Source organism: Chenopodium album, chromosome 9 (assembly GCF_948465745.1).
Source record: "Chenopodium album chromosome 9, dcCheAlbu1.1, whole genome shotgun sequence".
Classification (NCBI taxonomy): Eukaryota; Viridiplantae; Streptophyta; class Magnoliopsida; order Caryophyllales; family Amaranthaceae; genus Chenopodium; species Chenopodium album.
Genome location: NC_137842.1, coordinates 15,560,049 through 15,575,608, shown reverse-complemented (window position 1 = coordinate 15,575,608; position 15,560 = coordinate 15,560,049). Strand labels below are relative to the sequence as shown.

The window sequence follows — 15,560 nt, the reverse complement described above, 5'->3', positions numbered from 1 at the left end:
ACGTAAAGTGTGAAAGGGGGGGGGTAACTTTCTATTTATAGAAAGTGAAAGTGGAGGGAAATTTTTGATTTGAAATTCAAAAATTTTACCCGTTACTGTTCACCCATGAAAGGTGGACACGTGTCACAGGCCCCACGTGATATGCACGTGCAACCTGTGAGGGGCAAATGTTTAGGGTAAAAATACCCTAGACACGTGGACCAATGAGAGGAAGCCATGTGTCGAGCTCAGGATGGCCCACGTGGTCTAACATCCTCTTGACACTTGGCGCCCTCAGATACACCTCTGAAATTGCGGCCTTCAAGGGCCCAAATCCCTAGAAGCGCCGTTTTGCGGCGCAGCCCACTGAAAGTAGGTCAAGTGACCTAGATAGAGGCACATTTTCCAAGGACCCTATAAATAGGGAGATATTTCCCACTTTGGGGACAAATTCAATCATTTATTACACCTGCATTCTCTCACATCAGAGAAAGACCTGAGCTTGGAATCCGAACAGATACCCACTTAAATTTCCGTTCTCTTTATTCCTTTTCAAGTTACTAACTTGACCGTCGGAGGTGGAGCTCCAACCACCCGGAGTCTTCGTTATTTTGCAGGTACAACTCAGCCGGATCAGACTTCGTGACATAACTCTCCTAATGGACAAAAACACCCAAAACACTACCCATTAAAATTTTCCGTCAAATTAAGACGCTACCGGAGCCCACTTTTTTCACTTTTTCCACCCAATTAACTCTCCCAGTTTGTATAAAGGTTTTAATTTACCTTAATTAACCTAATAAGGGTTTTAATTAGAATTCATTTTAGGGTTCATGAGTTTAGTATTATTTGGGGATTTTGAATTCTAAGGTTTGGTGGTTTAATTGAATTGGGATTTTTGCTTATTTTAGCATTAATTGACCATTGTAATTGATAAAAGTGAAAAATATAGCCAAAATAATGTTTTAATTGGACAGAAAACGTTAGTGGGTAGTTCTACTCAAACGTTTTCAAACTTGCGGATAGTTCTAAACAAATAAAAAAAATTGGGTAGTTGTTCACAAATGACCCTATCTTCAGGATAGTTTTACACAAAATTTCCTAATTTGAGATATTTGGAAAAAAAAATACTTACTAAAAAAGGAAAGGAGGAATGTAATTTTAAAATACCTAAAAAGAAAGTAGGAATGTAAAAAAGGTACGGAGGAAGTAATAATTTTTCTTTTGCTGCTCAAGACTCATGAGGGGCTAGCCCCCCACACCCCCCCCCCCCCCCCCCCAAAAAAAAAAAAAAAAGAAAAAAAAAAAAAAAAAAAAAAAGAAAAAAGAAAGTTAGTGATTAATTGTTCGGTAAACAGTTGCTTATTAACAATTCTCAGATTGTTAACATTTTCTAAATTATAAGAGAAGATCTACATCATCTGGGATTTAGAGCAATATATGGGCATTGCACTTAATTTTCAGCCACTGAGCGGCCAAACCCAAAAATTCATAGTAAAAGATGAATCCAATGACAGATCTATACTGACCATTTTGCTTATACTAAACCTACTACTGTATAACTTTTGCATTTCATGTATAAAATTTAACCAATTACATCATTCTGCTATTTTTCTTACAACAACAATTGAATCTGCTGATAGAAAGCTTAGACTACATGACTTTGTAGGGAAGATATAATCAAATTAACTCCTTTTATTAAACTCGGAAAGAGTTACGAACCATTGAGACAGGAGTATATCTTTATTCTTCATCCCTGTACATATGCCAAAACCAATAAAATTTTACCCCATTTCCATTGAAGAAAGTTTAATATATATACCTGTATCTGTATACCATATGGCCCATGTCATCTGTCAAACAACTATAATTATGGATTTATGGTTGAGACATCTTGTGCTCATAGAGTCTCTTAGCTTCTTCGATTTTAGTCTGTAGCTCCGTATACATATTCAGAGAATGATCTGAAAATTTACAAAGCTCATTGAGAAAATGGACAAAACTTAGTTGGAATCGATCATAGCCTGTATTCCACTCCTCAAAGCCTTCATGAGTACGCATTTCAACCACAGGTGATGTTTCTTTGAAGGTCCTTTTCCCGTGGACTTTCTCTTGGTGAGGAATGAAGTGTGATATTTCGGTAGCTAATCCGTTGATTTTATCTGCCACTTCCGTCACTTGCAAATCTTTGAGTGAGTCATGCCAAGCACCACAGATGGTGTATATTGGAGGGCCTGCAGACCTCAATCTCCGCTCTGGTGGAGGCCCCCACCTTCGCTTCTTTGAAGATGCCTCCTGAACAATGACACATTTGTTTAACCATTCATTAATTGCCTGGATGTAAGACTTCAGAGCATTGATCCATTTGGTGAAACTCAAGGACAGTTTGTGCAATTCGTCTTCAAGTTGGAGAGTGATGTAACGACGTGATTCTGATTGTAAGGATAGTTTCACGTTTCCATTTATGAATGCAATAGTAACTATATGCACCTGTAGCTTGTGGCATTCAAACATCACTCCCCACATTCTTCGTAATCTGTCATGAAATGAACCTTGTGAGAAAAGCATTCAAACCAAGGAAAAACAGTTGAGACCACAATGATCACAAGGCTGTCTAAATCACCTCAAAAAATGCAATGAGATGGTGAGCTCAGCAACTAGTAGATTATATAATTTCAGCCACATGATGAGCAAGACTATTATAATGAGAAACAAGAAAAACTAAATGGTAGATCTCCCATCCAACAAACATAAGTCAGGGTCCGAATCTCATCTCCTCCAACCTTATGATTGAAGTAATGCTTATAAGGATGGGACTACAGGCCCTTTCCTTGAGACCAGTTTTAAACACTGCTAGATGATTAGTGTGATGGGCCTTTGGCATGTAAAAATGCAGTGGACCTTACTAGTGAGTAGAGACTACTTGCAGATTAGTGTGTTTAGTTTTTTGTAAAAAAAAAAATCTAATATATATAAATAAAGTAGACATTTTTGGAGAGCATTGGGAGCGCCACATAAGAAAAGGTATATTTTCGACCAATTAAAAATTAGATTTCTATTTTATTTTAGAATTAAAAAAATCACTCGCCACCTAAACAAAAGTGACGAATGAAATTTTAAATTTTTGCCACGTAGGTAAAAACGACGAATAGTAATTTATTAGGATTTTAATTATTTAAGAACACTAAATTTTATCATTTTTATTTGTTACAAAACTAAAAATTATCTTTAGATATTAGGATTTATATTATTTAAAAAACTTATCATTTGATGTTAATGGCTTTATGTAAATATCTGATGATATGATATTTTCATACAAAATTTTAAAACTTATAATGCAAAAAAAAAAAAATTAAGAGATCACCAAAAAAAATATTTATATACAAAATGTATATGAAAATTCGTGCATCGCACGCCACATAAGCAAAAGTAATATTTTGACCGATGAAAAATTAGATTTATATATTAATTTTTAGAATTTAAATTTTCAGTCGCCATTTAAGAAAAAATTAACAAATAGAAATTAAAAAATATATTTTGATTTAATGATTTTATCTAACTATCCGATGAATGAGATAATATTTATTTCAATTTATAAATTCAAGTTCTATATACGTAAAATTTGAATAAGAATAATTTAAAACTTAACAAAATATTTAACCTTAAATTAATGTTAAAATAATAGAATAGAAAATAACAACAAAAAATATTAAGAAATTATAAAAAAAAAAATATACAAAATGAAATATTTAAAAACCGTGCATCGCACGGGCTTACATCTAGTAATTATAATAAAATGAGATACTTTTACTCTTATCATTAATCCCACCTCATACAATAACCCCAAACTCTTCTACACCATGAAAGCTTCGACCATCCTTTACCACCACCCTAAAGACCATCCTAACCCCAAGTCCAACACAAACATCACCAACCGCCCAAACCAAAAAAAAAAAAACCCTAACCTCACCTGCCCAACTACAACACCAAAAATACCAAATTTGGGAAGTTAGAGTTTCTATGTAATCCATTATTATAGGTCATGATCCAGAATCAAGTGGCTTTCATAATGTCCATAAGGAGCCTGAACTACAGCAGATAGCCTGAAGATAAATTTTGCAAAAATATTGTCATAGAATTTTACCTATAATTCCTATTAGTATTAGTAGTAGTAGTAGACTAGTAGTCCATTTCAAAAAAAGAATTCCCCTTTTTTTTTTTTTTTTTTTTTTTTTTTTTGTAAAACTAAGAAATCTGGAAGTACATACCCTTCAATTAATTCCTCAAGTTGTGGCTGCAGCTCTTTGTCCCGCAATTCTTCGATTCTTCTTGATATTGAATCGATTCTGTGGATTGCAACTCGAATCCTAGAATGCAAATCCTTGACAACAGCACGAGTCTTATCAATCTTCTGATGACTTTCACTCGTAGATTCTTGTTCTCTCAAAATCTTACATTTCATGTCATACTCCCTTCTGACAAGCTGACTAGCCTGTAATCAAAGCAAGTTTTTACAAATTAAACAATACAAATATGAGGACGGTACATAAACTATCGTCAAGGTCATGTAAATATCACAAGCATTAGTAGATTGCCTTCAAAATAAAATCATTTTTGCCACACGTTATATGTAAAGTAGCATTCAAACAGTAACTTTCTGGATGAAATATTTTTCTTGCTCCAATAGCGGAAAAGGTACCTTCTACCCGTTTTTGCCAATTTAATAAATTATACATGCCCATTGTAAGAAAACCGTGGCAACAGAACCACATCTAATTACAGAAACTATTTCTATTGAACAACCCAACAATTAGTCAGCTATGTAGCAAGCAGTATCTGCACATAAAACATGATAGAACCTATCTAGTAACTACCATGCCAAGACCATGTCTCCCAGATTCTCAAATATCATGAAAGACATGCTATGAGTTCATGTTCAAGCATTCGACCTTTATGCCATGAAATTAGAAATGGAAAAGTTGCCATATCCAGAAAATTTGTTGCATTAAAAAATAACCTAGTGATTTGCACAATAGTGACAAACCTAAAGCCCAGTACTATACTACTATTGACCCAAAAGAAAGGTAAATTTTGGAGTTAGGATGAGCGGAAAAACACACCAAAGTTAAGACTATATAATTTCTAGAAATAACCATTAATAATCAGAAATATGATAACAAAGCACAAACATTACAACTTTTATCCGTCTGAATGAAACCAGGGAAACTTGCCTTCAAAATATTCTGACTCAACATCCTAAAAGGTCTGTTTCATCTTTTATATGTCTCAATATGATTGTGACTTGATTGACAGATAATTGAAGAACATTGTTAGTTTGTTATATTAAATATCACCTATTGCTAAAAAGATGGGAAAACAGCAAGGATTGACCCATTGATTAACCAAATACCAAAAGTTACAAGGAAGGATCTAGCATTTTACTCTAGCAGCAACAGTCTACCCAAGTTTTTTCCCAGATCCAGGCTGGTTTAATATGCTTACTCAAAACTGCTGTGTGCGTAATTCTAAGCCACAAAATAATTTGGATCCAAATTTAAACAATCGTGCAAACCACGTCTTTTATATAATTGCAGAGTCATTTAACCACAGCCCTCCAAAAGTCCAATTCTCCAATCTCATGCGTTTTGATTTTTTTTTTTTTTTATTTCCTATAACCTCCAATTACATAATTTCCACTTCTCCATTTTTTGTACAACTTCCACATCTCCTATTGTTTTTCTTTCTAATTATACATGCTACGTATATACCCTGCGTTAGCACATATACACTCTAGCAACAACTAAAAGAACAGTATGCAGTGATTTTGATAACTGCAACAAATCTTTAACTAATGGCATACCAGTACATGGATAGCTGAATCGATCCCAAACTATAAGGACGTCAATGTATATGAAAGTAAAGTTGAGAAAGGTCCAGAAAAAACAATTAAGGGAAGATTAAGTACCTTAACTTCATCATATAGCTTTCTCTCCCAGGCAAAAAGTCTATCTAAAGTAGAAGCATGACTACCAGAATTCATGTAGATATTATCAAATAGATCACTTGTAAAGTCCCCAACATCTTCTCTTGCATGTGAATCAAGAAAGTTCCTGGATGATGATGAGCGGAACGATGTAGTTCGATGCCACATCAAGTATTTCATTGCGGACTGAGTAGGCTCTGAAGAAGGACAAAAAAAATTATATCAATAGCTAATAACTCTTAAAATTCATCATACAAAATGAAATCCATTTAGGTCAGAGACAAAGAACAAATGCTGCAAGCTCTTCCAACTATGAATAAGCAAGCTTTGGCAACTGACATCAACATTAGACTAGCAAAACACAAATCTATAAACATTTAAGTTCGTGATATCCCAAAATCAAAATACCAAAGTTGTGGTATACAGTCTATGCACTTACTTCTCTAATTGTTCTGATCATTATGCATTGTCAAAAACATGCTATTCAAATTAATAGATGGGAGATTGGGAGTACATAAATTGTCAGGAAAAAGTAACTACTGACGTTTCTGATACATGCAACATATTTCCTTTAGGGATGTTTTACTAAACTTGCATCATTTCCGTTCAATGTATTTTTTTTTTTTTTTTTGGGGGGGGGGGGGGGTGAATTGACTTCACTGCACATTATATAAGCTGTGCACAATTGCTTCTACAAATTGACAAATCAGTAATGAGTACTTAGCAGGTACCTGGATGATATGGGTACTCCATGAATATGTCCCCAATATGTTTCCAATTAATGGATATGGTCAATGATTTTGGGTACAGTCCGTACTTGATTGGGGCAACTCAAGGATGTTTTTGGCAAAATTCATCGGTACCCATTCTATTTCAACTAAAAAGGGAGATTCATTTTTCTTTTACAGTTTTACCTTCATTCTTTCCATAATTTTCTTGAATTGGGGTCATATGGATGTTATGTTTTCTTCAATCATTTATATGATGCCTTTTGTAAATTCTATTTTCTTAATTATTTGTTAATTAATTTGTGTGGTTATGTCATTGTAAGTTGCGAGTCTTGTGACTGACCTAACTATTAATTATTTAATCTTTGAATTCCTTCTTTGTTATTTTTTTAAATATGCAATTAATTTTTTTCTTATTTTTTTTTGGTTGTATTCTTGCCATACTCATTTCTTAAAAATATGATTTTACTGTTTTTCAGTCCCCATACTCTTCCAGTTTTTATCCTATAACAGTTTTCGTGCTACCTAGTATATAAGTAGGGAATAATCCACTCCTAAAACTTTGTAGTACAACTCTCTCTTCTAATCACATGAGAAACAAAATGTTGTCAAAGTTCATCCCTTTCTTCACACAACAGATTTGCATGCAAAGAGAAATTATGTATGTATTGAGAAACAGAGGTAGTAAAAACTCTAAAAAGGTTTCAACACACATAACAAGGGCTATTTTTACTGATAATCTAGTATATTTCTAGTTTAAACTAATTGAACTGAAATTTTTTTTTTTTTTACTCAACTTAAATTATTTTTACTAAACTGAAATTTTTTTTATTGAATTGGAATCATCTTTACTCCCTCCGTTTTTAAATAGTTGCTCCATTTCTCCATGCGCGGAGTTTTAGGAGAAATTGGAGAAAGTAATAAAATATGGAGGTAGAGGGGTAGTTGAGAGAATAAAAAATTGTGGAAGAATAGGAGGAGAGAGAGTATTATGTTGGGTCCATTAAGTGTGAGAAATGAATTAAATATTGTAAAAGCTTTCCAAAAAATGAAATGGAGCAAGTATTTAAAAACGGCCGGAAAAGGAAAGTGGAGCAAGTATTTAAAAACGGAGGGAGTAATATTTTTACTGAATATTATTTTTTTTAAAGTGAAGAGAACAAGGCCTTACTTTTTAATACTTATTGTCATATCTTAAAATATTGTATTAGTAAACATTGTAGAAATTATAAATTTGGAAATATAAATAAAGACAAATTAAACAAGACCCACTTGGCCACTTGATATTGATTTTTCTTTTGTATTAGTGAACAAATATAATTAAAGCTTGATTACACCAGCACAAACTAAAAATATTCAGAGCAAACCAGACTACATAAATTCAGACCACACCAAGCCACCTTATTTCAATTAACGAGAACATATCCTAAAAGTCCTTCAGAAACACTAACAACAAACATTACGTATCAGTCACATGATACATGCTTATTATGCCCTTTTTCCTAGCCTTTTGCAAGGTATCCCTTTGAATGGCAATGAAGTTCCTTCACATATACAATCAACCAAATGTTTGAATAATTTCTTCACTCATGCGATTAATTATTTTTACTCTATATCAGCCCTTTTTCATTGTGAGTACTCCCTCCATCACAAATTAGTCACTCCTATTCACCACAGTAGGTTTTTTATGCAAAATAATTGACTTTATAACTTTATTGTGTTTAGTTGATAAAAGACCCCCCCCCCTTTTTTTCCCCTGTTGTTAGTGGAAAGTAGGTCATATTTTTAGGAATGAGTAGTTGTTTTAGGCTCTATTTGGTGGTAGCATTGGAGGTAGCGGTTAGCGTTTTGACTACCAGAAAAAATTTTATAGTGTTTGGCAAGGTAACGGTTCTAGTAGCGGTTAGCGGTAGAGGTAGAGGTAGCCTTTAGGTAGCTTTTCTCAAACGTTAAAAATAGTAGCGTTTGAAAGTAGCGGGTAGCGTTTGATAGCTTTTATTACTTTTTAAACAATATTTATATGAATTTTGATATATTTTAGTATTGCAACCGCTAATTTTGCCAAAAACTCATACTATCAACCGTTACTTTGACAGCTAACCTCTACCCACTACTAATTGACCGCTGCTCGCTACCTTAATAGCTACCCACTACTCAACCGCTAAAAGCTACTCGCTACCGCTACTTTTGCCAAACACGACCTTAATGATCTTACTTAATACTCCCTCTGTTTGTTTTTATTTGCATCACTCCTTGGCACTACTTGTATATTAGTTCTTCGAAATTCTTAATTGAATAACTCTCTCTGTGTGGGCACTATGAGTTTTAGCTTTCTTTCACACCAGAATCTTCAATAGGGAAGTCATTCACTTACCGAAAAGGCTAAGAGTATTTATCTACTCAAGACAATAACAATTCAATTTCTTGAATCCAACCCAAACGACCATCCCAATCATTATAACCACAAAGGTGTCCCTATAGCAGAACTGGGGAAGAATATATATCACATAGTGATGAATTTTGGCACTACTTGTATATTAGTTCAACATGATTTGAAACAAAAATGACTACAACATTTCCCTACACATCTACCTAAGAATTCATTCCTTCTTGTTTACCATTCAATTATGTTACTCAAGCAACAACGTCGATACAAACCAACACTAATTTGAGAATGAATTATGGGTCATATATGACAATTTGCACACAAACACAGAAGCAGGGCAAACTAGAAATCAAAGAGAGATAAGAAGGTCTAGTTAATAATTTGTAAATTTGTTTTATTAGTTTTCTAGACTTCAATCAATACATAGAAGCTTAAGGTTTTTAGGGTTTGAGGAAAAATCCATCAATTTTTCAACACATGATGAAATTCACTATAAAAAGCAAGTAAAACACCAGGCCTTTGTAAAATGAGGAGAGGCAAGTAAATTGTGATGACCAGCACTCCGGTCGTCTTGTCCGAAGTTTTGCTTTCATTACCTTTGTGACAGTGGCTCAAAACCTTAAATGCTTGTCTCTCTCCTCTTCTTGGCCTGGTAACTAAATTTCTATTCTCTTTTTTTCACTGTAAACACTTGCTAAGGCTTGAATTTTTCGTTTTCTTTTTTTTTTTTGGTTCCAGATTAGTCAAATTAGAGTATGAGCAATGGTCACAATAGCTAGTAGCCTAGTACTCCATTAAGCCAATTCCGATTTTCCGCACAGCAGGTTTGTGCTAGAATGACACCTCCATTTCTCAACTGCAATGTGTTGAGAAGAAAAAAGATAGAAGGATACAGTAGCTAGCACTCCGTTAAGCCATTTCGGTTCAGCAGGTAGTGCAAGAATGACACTTCTATTTCACAATTGCTATGTATTGAGAAGAAAGATGATAGATGTATACAGAGACATAGTAAGGGCAAACACAAGGCAAGTCCAATAATACGAACATAAAGACATCAGAGTCAAGGCATACACAACTGTAGGTTTAAAATAATGAAAGTCACCTTCTTGAACGTGGCTTGGATCTTCTCCACAGGAAAAACAAGCCTTGAGTAAAGTAGCTGTTGTTGACGCACCAGCTGCAAAAGAGAAGTTGCATGTTTTAGAGAAAATTTAACAAAAGTTGCCTTACAGAAGAATAGCATAGAAAGATTACACCCTTATCCTTTCACAAAGTACTGCAACTAGTAAATCACTTTAAATAGGCCCCCTTCCCAGCACAGAAGTAAAAATCCACCTCATATAATCCCAAAATTATTCCCAACCAGCAAGTCACAAGAATGTTGAATATAGATGCACTTTAAAAAATTACCACATAAAGCTATTTTGGGATCTAATAGCAGCATTAAATATATGGGACGCGGCCAGGCAGTCTCCTGAATCGAGAATTTGGTCTATGCAGCTACTTATGACCAAGTAACAGCATATAATACAAATTGTAAAGGAAATTTCCCAGGCTCTGGACAAGGTAAGCATGCATGGACCAGTGACTTTAGACAATGAGAACACTATGTAGGATTAAAAGACTCTTACCTCCCTGATGAAAAGAGAAGGGTGAGAGAAAATATATTTCCAAATGGGTTTTACACTTAAACTACAGTAAAGATGAGATAAGTTCCATCATTCGTTCCATCTCAAATTCTCAACTGCGATTTTGTATGCACCCATGAATGGTAATGTGTCTAAGCAATATTTATGAAGCGGCATCTATACAATATCAATGGAACATTTCTAACACTTTACTTCCCAATAAGAATTACATGCTAAAATCACATCCCACATTTTAGAAAGAGCCTCATAATCTACGCAAAGCACTTTATGTTAACCCCACAGACCATATGGGCATATGAAGATGCATACCAAACAGTAATCTATAATTAAACAAGTCTTAAGATTGAAGAACAAAAAAATATAGATGCATGCCAATTTGATATAAAGACTACCAGTGAGCCATTATCATAAAAGCCTCAAAATGAGATAAAAATCCAAAATACTTGAACTGAAGCTCAAGTCTTTACAGAAACTTAACATTTTTAATGACACGTGAAAAGAAATATCAAGTAATAAAGATGAAGGAAGAATTGGATTCTTCTCTCTCCAGATAATATGAAAAGAAGAAATGAGAAAGGTTCTTACACTCTTTCCCAGGCAACAAGGGACGAAAATGTATTCTGGTTGCTTCTAACATTCTCGGCACTTCTTTCCCAGATTCAGAAGCTCTAGCAAAAAGACTTTCAACTTCTCTCATACTAGAGAGAAAGTCTTTAGGGGCAATCTTATGCTCAATATCATCATCTTTCTCTGATGTTACCTTAGTTGCAGGAGTAATTGTAGCTTCTGAAGCTTTTGTTTTCAAGGGTGACAACTTAGGAGAGCTGACTTTCTCTTCATCAAAAATTTCATTCTCTGATTCAGCACTATGCGCTGTAGGAGAGGTACTTGTTCCACCATTACTTTCTTCCCGGTTTAGATTTTTAAACCTTCGTACTAGTGTATCAGAAGAGGGATCATCAAATTCATCGGAATCAGATTCTTCGCTTCCACTAGAAAAGATTTTCTCCTCACCATCTTCTAGTTCAGGAACTTCCTCATCATGTTTAATGTGTTTAAGCTTATCATTGTTTCCAAAATCATGGTCTAGATCTCTTTGCTCACCGGGAGACAAGTGATTGTCAATTGGATGGAAAAGCCCAAAATAATCCCAAGGTGAATTTTCAGGTAGATGGGATGGAGTTCCAGGCTGGTGAGTTGGAGTTTCTGATGGAGAGTGTTCGGTTCTATCAATGGACCGAGGAGTGGAATTTTGTGGTGTGCTCGATGAAGTAACAGTCCCAGTGACAACTACTGGAGGCTTTTCTTCAACTTTTCTAATGAAGCTTCCCCTGAAATTCATACGGTGCGCCTGATACCGGCCCACAGTAGGAGGTGAAGGAGATGGACCCAGACGTTCATTAGTCTCCACACGTTGTGAAACTGATGGTGAAGGATATGAAAAACGAGAATATGACCTCTCTGTCAAAGCAAGTGGTTCTGGAGTGGCACTGGTGGAAGTATACAGGGAAGACTCTACTGGACCATCTGGTTGCACAAATTTTCTTACTGCCGTTCCAGTAGCCTTCAAAGAATGGATGTAAGCATAATGAGCAGCAGCTAGGGCACACCTCCCATCAAGAGCTAGTCGAATTAATTTCTTCCTTTCACGGCATAATTTCAAGGATTTATCATCTTCTATTTTAGAGCTCGCTGCCCCCATATCCCCAGACCTCTACTTTAGACAATCCACTCATAAAAAGAAACCAAGATAGAGACTTCTCCCTATAAGTTCAGCAATCCACAAAAACCAGGAAATCAGTTATCCCTATCAATCACAAGAAACCAACAAATCATTCAATGTGACATACAATGGGGAAAGAAATATTCGAATAGTAAACTATTGAATCATCTTCGTGTCAAGATTAGGTTATAAGCTAAGCAACTCATCAAAGAACAACACAAAACTACACTGCTGCCAAAATGCAAAATTGAAGGATAAAAGCAAGCACAAGCCCAGTAATCAATACAATTACATTGAATTTATTATACAATCACAAAACTATTGCAGTTACATCATCAACAACCAAAATTCGAACACTTGAAAGTTGAAATCTTTCTAAATTTAAACCATCAGACAGATTTGAAATTATGATGACACACATTCACAACTTTCAAATACACAAACTTATCACAGATTTTAAACACAATACAAAAAGGCAACTTATTCAAAAACATAGCCAAGAACATTGAGATCCCAAAAAAGCTGCAAAATTTAAATTTAACCCTTAAAAGAGGGAAACCCCCTTAGAAAAATGCATATATCTTGTTGAATATTCATTTATACACATATCGAGGCCATAATAATAAATTAAGCTCACATCCAATTTTATGCAAACCATAACAACCGACACAAAACAAATCTCTAAATAACCTTCAATTTCCTATTATGATGATTATGGTTATATTTAACCCTTTGTTAGTAGAAATGTATTTCTATATGAATCCCCACATCAAATTCCATCCAAATAACATCATTTTTTTTACCATATAACAAAACCAGAGCAAATAACAATATTCAATTTACATTGTTTCAAAAAAAATATATATTCAATTTACATAATCCCAAAATTGGGGATAACCCCACAAAAAATAATTAAAATTTACCTCAAAAGGACCAAAATTGAGATCCCCAGATCAAAATTCAGTTGAATTCCAATAAACCAAGAACAAAATCTAATTGGGTAATTGAAAAGAAAAATCAGAATTTCTGAAACAGTAGTAAATCTCAGAATCTGAGTGATGTGAGGCAATGAAGTGTACTGTACAAATAGTTGAAAATGGAGAGATTAGATTAAAGAAGGAGTAGCATCAACATGGAAATCAGAGAAGAAGAATCTTAGAAAGTGAAGGGGATTTAATTAGTGTTACTAATCCTAGAAAGTGCGAGGGTAAGAAGGAATCTGGACAGAGAAGTAAGCATGCAAAAAGAAGTAAGCACATTTGGAAAGGTGTATGAGCTTGTGGGGCTCTGACGCCTTCTAGCAAAACTTGCTTAGTCACGCCGCACTTTGGCTTGAAAAAAGGTGTATAATTCTAAAGGGTAATTGTACTCTTGTTGATCATAGATCTAGTAATGTAATTGGCCTTTATTAGGTGTACAAATAATGGATTTTTTCAATCACTTATTTTTTCATAATTGGGCCTTTTTTAAGGGCAACTCAATTTATGGGGTGCTTATTTAATGGCAAAAGTGTAAATAATAGTGTATAGATCGGTGGGAATAACATTATTCTCTTCGTTTCATAATATCGCCTTTATTTTAAAGTAATTGCCTAGTTTAACATTATATATCTCAATGAGGAAACTTGACCAAAAGTATCTTAATTATCAATCAATCATTAATAACTTAATACGGAGTATCAATCAATTAATAATCAATTTATAACTTAATACCAAAACAAACACCGCGAATGACACATGTCATTTCCTAATGTTTTTTCTCTTCGAATTTTTCTATTGTAATTTTTTTTTTAAATGTCCATTAATATACTACCTCCGTTAACAATTATTTGCAACAAAGGGGTAACACAGACTCCTAGGCAAAACTTGTAAGGATTATTTAAGTGAGAATAATTGGGTGGAAGGGCATGTGATTAAGTCATAAAAATGGAGGGAATGAGGGGACCCTTTTTTTAAAAAAAAAAATAAATAATAAAAAAAATAGAGAATCTGAAATTTTGTAGGGTTTTGATTTCCCTCCTTAAATTTCAACCACTTAAAAATTTTTACACTTTTTGCATCTAAATTTTTTCCCTCCAATTGAATTTTTCATTCAAGGGAGGGTATCTAAACCTGCCAAATAGAATTCATTGTTCATAATATTTATACAAACCAAAAGTTCTACCCTAACCAAATTACAGAATGTTTTCCTCACAAAAGTCAGCACTAATTTTCTTCCTAAACTTCATTACAAACTGAATTAATTACCCTCCTATTAATTAGTGCAAGGTTAGAAGCAGCAACAATATTCTTCAACTCTATCTCTAGTTCAGCCTGAGTACTTCAAACAAAAAAAAAAAAAAAATAACAGTCTTAACTTCATCACTATTTCTGAAATCTACAAGCAAGAAAAGTTCACATTAAAATGTCATATTATGCCAATGATGAACTTTTCAACATAGATCAGTTGCTAAATGAAGAAGCAACAATGGAGGAAAGTGATTCAAGCTCCATGAGAGAAATTGACAACCAAAGTCAGACTATGGGTAATGATGAAGCAATGCCACAACCCAAAGGTAGGAAACAACTTACTGTCATGCAAAAAAGAAAGATTGTTTATGATATTTTACACAACATGGGTGGTTAGGATCTGCTAAGAGGCTTTCAGTCACAACAAGCAAGGAAATTCAATGTTCACAGGTCATCAATACAGAGATTATTTTAAGACATCAAGAGGCAAATGGCAGAGGGGAATGTGATAGACGTCACAAGCAAGAAGCTTGGTAAAACTGGACCCAAACCAACAGAGTATACAGATGAGTTTATGCAGTCAGTCCCTTTGTACAAAAGGATAACAGAGAGAAGCTATGGGGCTGCTCTTAGCATATCACATGTGACCATTCACAAGCTAAAGAAAAAAGGGAGGCTCAAGACACATACAAGCACAAATCACCCAGCCCTCATATCCAACCACAAGGTGGCAAGACTAAAATGGGTGTTAAGTCATCTGTTGTATGTTGAACAGAACATCAAGCCAAAGTTTCAGGATTTGCAGCAATATGTACACATTGATGAAAAATGGTTCTACCTGAACCTAGAGACAAGGAAGTTCTACTTGCTTCCAAATGAACCTA

The 15,560-nt window shown here is 34.4% G+C and overlaps 1 protein-coding gene across 2 annotated transcripts; it reads right to left on the bottom strand.

The window, feature by feature from the left end:
* Positions 1–1,531: 1,531 nt before the first annotated feature.
* Positions 1,532–13,800, bottom strand: LOC145558430 (uncharacterized). Of its 2 annotated transcripts, none has more exons than XM_081619671.1 (6): positions 13,372–13,800; positions 11,311–12,532; positions 10,179–10,253; positions 5,945–6,159; positions 4,248–4,471; positions 1,532–2,515 (listed from the first exon to the last, which is right to left on the bottom strand). In XM_081619671.1, exons 2-6 carry the CDS (start codon positions 12,425–12,427, stop codon positions 1,858–1,860), a joined length of 2,289 nt encoding a protein of 762 aa, XP_081475797.1. In that variant the 5' UTR covers positions 12,428–12,532; positions 13,372–13,800; the 3' UTR covers positions 1,532–1,857. The 2 variants fall into 2 exon arrangements, with proteins under 2 accessions (XP_081475797.1, XP_081475798.1); XM_081619672.1 differs by having other exon boundaries at positions 11,311–12,489.
* Between the last annotated feature and the right edge of the window lie 1,760 nt (positions 13,801–15,560).